The following is a 7,076-nucleotide window of genomic DNA, read 5'->3' as shown; positions in this document are numbered from 1 at the left end:
TTGCGATCTCATTATTTTGAAACTTCTGTGTGATGCTATCTATCCTATCAAAGTATGAGAACTTGATCTATCCTTATATTATGTATTATTTTGTTTGCGCAAGCTTTTTTTGTATATGTTTTGCTAATATATAGATGTTGCTGGCAATGCTGATGGGCTAATATTTGTATATATGCATGATTTATCTCTCTCTCTATATATATATATATTATGGACAGTCTCTTAATTTTTATAATTTTTTTCTTTTTGCTTTTAGTGTAATATGCATGGAAATGTAAAATTTTTAAACAAAATAAATTTTAGCTTTATATTAATATTATAATCACGAACATCTTTTTTTCAGAATTAAAAAATATATGAAAACTCTTAAGCATATGGGCTTCTTAATTGTGAAGAAGAATAATATGTCGAATTATATTGAATTTGTAACAATACATAAAGAGCAAAATATAATATTTTCTAAAATTTTTTGATAAAATTAATTATAATATTTATTAAATTAATTTGAAATATTAATTTTTTAACATGAAAAATATTATAACTGTTATATTTATTTTCAGTTAATGTTATATAAATTAAAATTATTTTAATAAAAATATAATTTAAAAATAATTGATTAATCATATATAATATGTTATACTTATTTAGAATAAACTTAATAATTAATATTTCTTAACAATTTAAATTTTATATGATATTATAAATAAATTTTATAAGATATTTCATTTATCTTAAAATAAATATAAACAATTAATAATATTCCATATAATATATTGGCTTGTAGTATGTTCCATATAGTATTGATATGTTTGCACACAGTTTAACAATTTGGTCTTAATTAACCATTCTTTTTAGGTTCAAGTAGAAAGGTCTAACATATACTATTTCACAACCACTGGTAAGCAAATAAAATATAGGGGTAATTTATATTAGTTTTAAATTTCGGCCTTAATTACCAACTCTTTTTGAGTCCAAGTAGAAAGGTTAACATATAAACTATTGTACAAAGCTAGCAAATATTGGGGTTCGTTTATAAGATGACAATTTTAAGTACTCATAGTTTGAATCCTTGTAATTTCATGGATGATTTAAGGAAGATAGACTTATGGTTCAGTAATTTTATATTTATTAATTGTTCATATTGTACACATGTTGTAATAAATAATAGTTATTTTAACGATGATTTGGAAGTTAACACTTTTGTTATGATATATGATATAATATATATATATATATATATGATATATTATATATTATATATATATACTATTATAATATTATTCTATGATGAATTACTGCGAAAATATATATATATATTTTCCTCTCAATTTTACTTTTTTTTTGGACATTTAGGCGTCAATTAACGCAAACTTCGCTCACACATCGCATAGACAAAAACTCGAAACTCAATTATCTCTTAGTTGATAGCAAAGCTCTCAAACCAACAGTCAAGGACTGCCAAAAAATTAATATTTTCGCAATATTTTTTTAGCAGCGGTCATAAAACCGATGCTAAAATTAGATAGAAACAGCAGTAGTAACCGATATTAAATTGATCATTAAAAAATTAAAATTTTCCTAGTATTTTATAGCGGCGGTTTGTAAATCGCAGCCTATGACACGATCACACGCCCCGCTCATAAATATGTCGATATCCTCCTTTCATAGCTTAACTGACTCAGGCTTTGTTTGTTTGAGTATTTTTTTGCCTTTTTCCATTTCCAAACGGAAGAATTTTTTTTATGGTGTGTTTGGTTCGTCAAAATCAAGTTCCCGGTAACTCTTTTTTTTATTTTTCTGCAGTTTTGAAAAAGTTTTTTATATATGCTTCTTTGTTAGAAAACTCCATTTTCTGAACTAAAGTTTTTTAAAACTGTTCCAAAAAAAACAAATGAAGCCTCGTTCGCTTTCTTCACTGCGACTTCGTAGATCCCCATTTCGCTAAATCAGCCAGCCCTATGCCGAAACCACCCATCTCGACGCAGAATCCTACCTCTATACCTCCACCGTTTCTCATGGACGCATCTCTCATGGAGAAATGGATACCCAAGCCCTTTGCCTTCTTGAAAGCCATTGATTGTTTCAATTGATTTGCTTGCTGGCAAAGAGGAAGGACCACACAATCGAGGTTATTGAAGCGCCTGCCTTCACTAGTGGAGCTCGAAATGTTTGGGTTTTAATTACATACAGCTTCCTTCAAAGTATAATGATTTATGAATTCTTTGCTATCTGCCTTTCTTTGTCTAAGTCGTCTCCAGGTTTTTTTCCGCACTGAGTCAATCTAGTTCAGGGGAAGTTCCTCAACCCTGTCGGAGAGTATCGGTATATATATGTGCAAGCAATGCGTTTTCGTTTTATGCCCCAAATTGCAATTTTGAAGAGAGGAAAGAGGAGTAAGAAAATCATTGTGTTGTGTTCGACTCCTTAATTAACCGGATTTCTTCTCATAAAATATGTCATTGATCTAATTGGAAAAAGGAATTATGGTAGCATAATTGTATATGAGATCAATATATTTTTTTTGCGGGTCTCCTATCTTCAATTTGACAAACTATTAGAAGTATCAAAATATAAATTATAATGATGACCAAAGGTTGTGAAAGCGTCTTTTGAGGAGTTGCTTAAAGAACCTTTCCTGATTTTATCCACGGAGTTAATTTTTCTTTTACTTGCAGACAATTCTTCCTCAAGTGAATGTGTGCTGAAGTAATGGAAGCTGCTATGGATGATAAATCACTCGAAGCTATTAAATAGGAAGCTGTTGATTTGGTATCTATATTCCCTACATAGAGAATTTGCTTATTGAATTTGAACTTTCCAACCCATTGATTTATGAATGGAGACAAATAGATTTGCAGCAAAATCAAGAGTAATTATTTATTTTTATGTATATGATATGCTTATTTTAGGATCTAATCATTCTAAAATTGTAGAAACTAAATTTTTTCTATCTTCAAAATTTGAGATGAAGGATTTAGGAGAATTGGAAGTAATATTAGGAATAAATATAAAAAAAACGAATAGATGGAATTATAATTTTTCAAAAACACTTAGTAGAAATTAAAGATGTTGAGGAGATTTAAACATTTTAATTTTATACCAGTTAATACTCCTTATAATATTGATAGTTTTACTTATGATATAAACAATAATCGATAGTAATCTAACACAAAAAATTGATAGCAGCAAAAATCAATGAAGGTTCATCAAATATCATGTAACACAATGAAAATTCACAGAAATGCATAGCTTGAAAATGCTTTTTTTCTTGTTCTGAGTGGTTAGAAAAGTAAATGCTTGAGCTTGAGAAGCTTCCGGCCCAGTGGGTTCGTAAAACTCACTAGGATAAGCGGTATTGGTTTTCAGGTTTTGAGCAGAATGTTCTAGATAAGAGAATAAAATAACACTTCTGCATGCCTCTATGATACGATTACATATCTAAATAGTACATTAAAAATGATGCAACTTAAATTCTAAAAACATAAGCCAAAATAAACCATTAATTCCCACAAAAGCCAAACAAAATATTCAAGTAATTACGATTAAGACAAAATCCAACAACCGCTATAGAGTATGAATAGAAATTACATAATTATACAAATAATTTCATAACAAAGAATAACACAATATGCAAACATTAACATGTATGAGCTTTGGTGAATGTTAAATGCTGTTTAAGGAATTGATTAAAAAACCTATATATTTTTTATATTGCTGTAAAGTTATCTAATAATTATGGACAAAACAAATTCCACTAACAATTTTGGATATGATTTGAAAATTTTTTAATAAGGTAAATAAGTTAATGCGATGAACATATTTCCTCACAAAGGATAGTACAAGCAATCATGTCTGTCCTTTTTGAAAGAATTCATGGCTCGAGAAGGAGTCCTGTATTTAGGTGGTTCTCTCTTTTTTGAGCTTATTTTTTTTGTTGGTTTTATTTTTGCCCTTGTTTTTCTTATGTCCTCAATTTTTATAAGTTTCTAATTTTGGTATATTCAATATACGGGCTTTGTCTCAAATTTTTCCAAAAAAAAAAGAGTTAAAGAGAACTGATGTATGATTAATTGAAAAGCTTGTATTCATTCTTTACATTGCTTGTGTTATATAAAAAGAGGGGAGACAACCCTTTACATAGGACAGAGATTTTGCAGTTTAAGTAATAATGAAAGCAGATGGTTTTGTGCTTCCTGAGCTACAGAAGAGCAGTCGTTGATGGATAAGTGCGGCTGTAGTTTGCTGAGCTTTTCCACCAGCTTTGTATAGCTTATCACCACCCCTCAAACTAAGTATCCAGGGATTGGGTGGTTAGTTTGGAGCGAATTTCGTTGAACCTTTTCGGAGGGAGATCCTTGGTTAAGATGTCCGACGGTTGATCTTGAGAGGAGATATGATGAACTGCGATCTCCTTTGCATGAATTCTGTCTCGGATAAAGTGGTAGTCTATTTCGATGTGTTTGGTGCGAGCATGAAAGACTGGGTTGTTAGCTAAGGCCATAGCTGATATGTTATCACAGTGTAGAGGTGTGGCGAGCGACTGAGTGCTGACGAAGTCTGCTAGTAGATGCCTAAGCCACATGATATCGGTTGCTGCTGCGGCTAGCTAGAGCACGATACTCCGCTTCCGTGGATGATTTAGCAGTTGTTGGTTGTTTCTTGACACTCCATGAGATGAGTGCATTGCCAAGATAGGAGCAATACCCAGTTGTGGACTTACGGTCTGAGGGATCTGAGGCCCAATCGGAGTCGGAGTAAGAGCGGAGAATAAGATATCCCCGGGTGATCGGAAGTCCGTAGGCTGTCGTTCCCTTGATATAGCGGAGGAGACGTTTGAGTTTGTAGTAGTGAAGGTTGAGTGGGTGGTGCATAGCTTGGCATAGCAGATTTGTGGGGAAAGCTATGTCTGGGCATGTAATAGTGAGGTATTGGAGCGAACCTATGATCTTGCGATATATGAGTGGATCGGTGAAGGGTAGATGGCTGTATGTAGAGGTTTTGGACTGAACGGAGATTGGGGTGGGCGCTGCTTTGCAATTTTCCATTCCAGCTAGGCGTAGAATGGAGTCAGCATATATGGATTGTTGAAGAAAATAGGAGTTGGGCAGTTGGGTGACTTGAATGCCTAGAAAAAGAGATATAGGACTGAGATCTTTGAATTTGAAGTGCTTTTGTAGATTTGAAAGGATGAGTTTGATGTGGTTGGTGTTATTATTGGTGATAAGGATATCATCAACATAAAGAAGGAGATATGTTTGAGTGGTGGGTGTTTTGTGGATGAAGAGTGAAGGATCGTATTTACTTATTGTGAAGTCGTATTTAAGAAGAAAGGAGGATAAAGTTTGAAACCATTGACGTGGGGCTTGACGAAGTCCATAGATTACTTTGTGGAGTTTACAGACATGGTTGGGGTGAAGAGGATCGATGAAGCTAGGAGGTTGTTTCATGTATACTGTTTCTTGAAGGGGGCCATATAAAAAAGCATTGGAGATATCACATTGTCGAATAAACCAATTGTGGTGAAGGGAAATGGTGAGAAGTAGTCTAATGGTTGGCATTTTAGCTACTGGACTAAATGTTTCATGAAAGTGGATGCCAAATTGTTGTGTGTATCATTGGGCTACTAGTCTAGCCTTATAACGATCAATGGTTCCCGTGGGTGTGAGTTTGAGTCGGTAGGTCCATTTGCATCATATAATGGGTTGTTTGGATGGGGGTGGAGTGAGGGTCCATGTCCCTTGATTTTGTAGCGCATAAAATTTGGCAGACATGGCTGACTGCCACTGGGTGTCTTTTTTTGCTTGCTGAAAGGTGGTAGGAGTGGATGGTGTTGTGTGGGCAGCAGAGAGTGTAACGATTTGTTTTGGTTTTAGGTTGCCCGATTTAAATCTGGTAAGCATGGGTTTGTGGTTGAGCCTTGGGGGGAGAGGAAATGGTTATTGGTGGAGATGAGTGGGCTATGGATGCTTGAGAGTCAATGGAGAGACTTGGAGTTTTATTTGTTGTAGAAGGTGATGAGGTGTAGGTGGGTAATTGTGAGTTGGCTGAAGGGTCTTGTGAGCGGTTAGGTGAGGAAATTGAGGTTGGGGTGAGGAGTAGAGGGGAAGTAGATGTGATTGTGCTATCAGGTGGGAGTTTGGGTGGAATGAGAGTGTACGGGAATTGGTCTTCATGGAAAATAATGTGGCGGGACAAGATGATTTTGTTGGTGGTTGGGTTGAAGCAACGATAAACATTTGTGGAGTTGGAATAACGAAGAAATATGCATGGGGTGGAGCGAGGAGAGAATTTGTTGGAGGTGAGTGGTTTGAGCCAGGAGAAGCAGAGGCAGCCGAACACCTTGAGCTGATGATATGCAGGTTGTTTGTTGGTTAGAAGTTGGTAGGGGGATTTGCGGGAGGTATTTTTGGAGGGGAGGCGATTGATTAGGAAAATGGAAGTGAGTATGACATCGGTCAAAAATGTTTGAGGAAGATTGGCTTCATATAGAAGAGCTCGGGTTGTCTCCAGTACGTGTATGTGTTTGCGCTCGGAGACCCCATTTTGTTTTGGAGTATAGGGGCATGTGAGTTGGTGAATGATACCTTTTGATGTAAGGAAAGATTTGAACTGAGCTGAGGTATACTGCCTCCATTGTCTGATCGAAAAAATTGAATGGTGGTGTTATATTGATTTTCGACCATGGTGAGGAAGTGAATAAATTTCTGATAGGTTTCAGATTTGTTAGTCATTAGATAGAGCCAGGAAATTTTTGAATAATCATCGATGAAGATGACATAATACTTGAAGCCATTGTGAGATAAGATGGGAGAAGGTCCCCACACTTCACTATGTATTAAAGATAATGGTTTAGATACAGACTTTGTTTGCAATTGGAAAGGTATCTTATGGCTCTTGGATACATTACAAGACACGCAACATAACTTAGAAGAAGAAGGTAAACTAAGAGACTGCATGATTGCAGCTGTTACAAAATTGTGAGTGTAATATCAGTTTTTGCTCCAGGTTCGTCCGGACGAAGTCGGATCGTCCGGGACGATCGGTACAGGTTGTGCAGAAAATCAGTTTTGGCTGTA

At 34.8% G+C, this 7,076-nt stretch overlaps 1 protein-coding gene across 1 annotated transcript; it reads right to left on the bottom strand.

Annotated features, from left to right (window-relative positions):
- Window positions 1-4,571: 4,571 nt before the first annotated feature.
- On the bottom strand, window positions 4,572-5,045 carry LOC110092025 (uncharacterized mitochondrial protein AtMg00810-like). Its single transcript, XM_020816368.1, has one exon. It carries the CDS (start codon window positions 5,043-5,045, stop codon window positions 4,572-4,574), a length of 474 nt encoding a protein of 157 aa, XP_020672027.1.
- Between the last annotated feature and the right edge of the window lie 2,031 nt (window positions 5,046-7,076).

Source organism: Dendrobium catenatum, unplaced genomic scaffold (assembly GCF_001605985.2).
Source record: "Dendrobium catenatum unplaced genomic scaffold, ASM160598v2 fragScaff_scaffold_43, whole genome shotgun sequence".
Lineage (NCBI taxonomy): Eukaryota > Viridiplantae > Streptophyta > Magnoliopsida > Asparagales > Orchidaceae > Dendrobium > Dendrobium catenatum.
The sequence above is the reverse complement of the archived record's forward strand: the minus strand, read 5'-3'. Positions and strand labels throughout refer to the sequence as shown.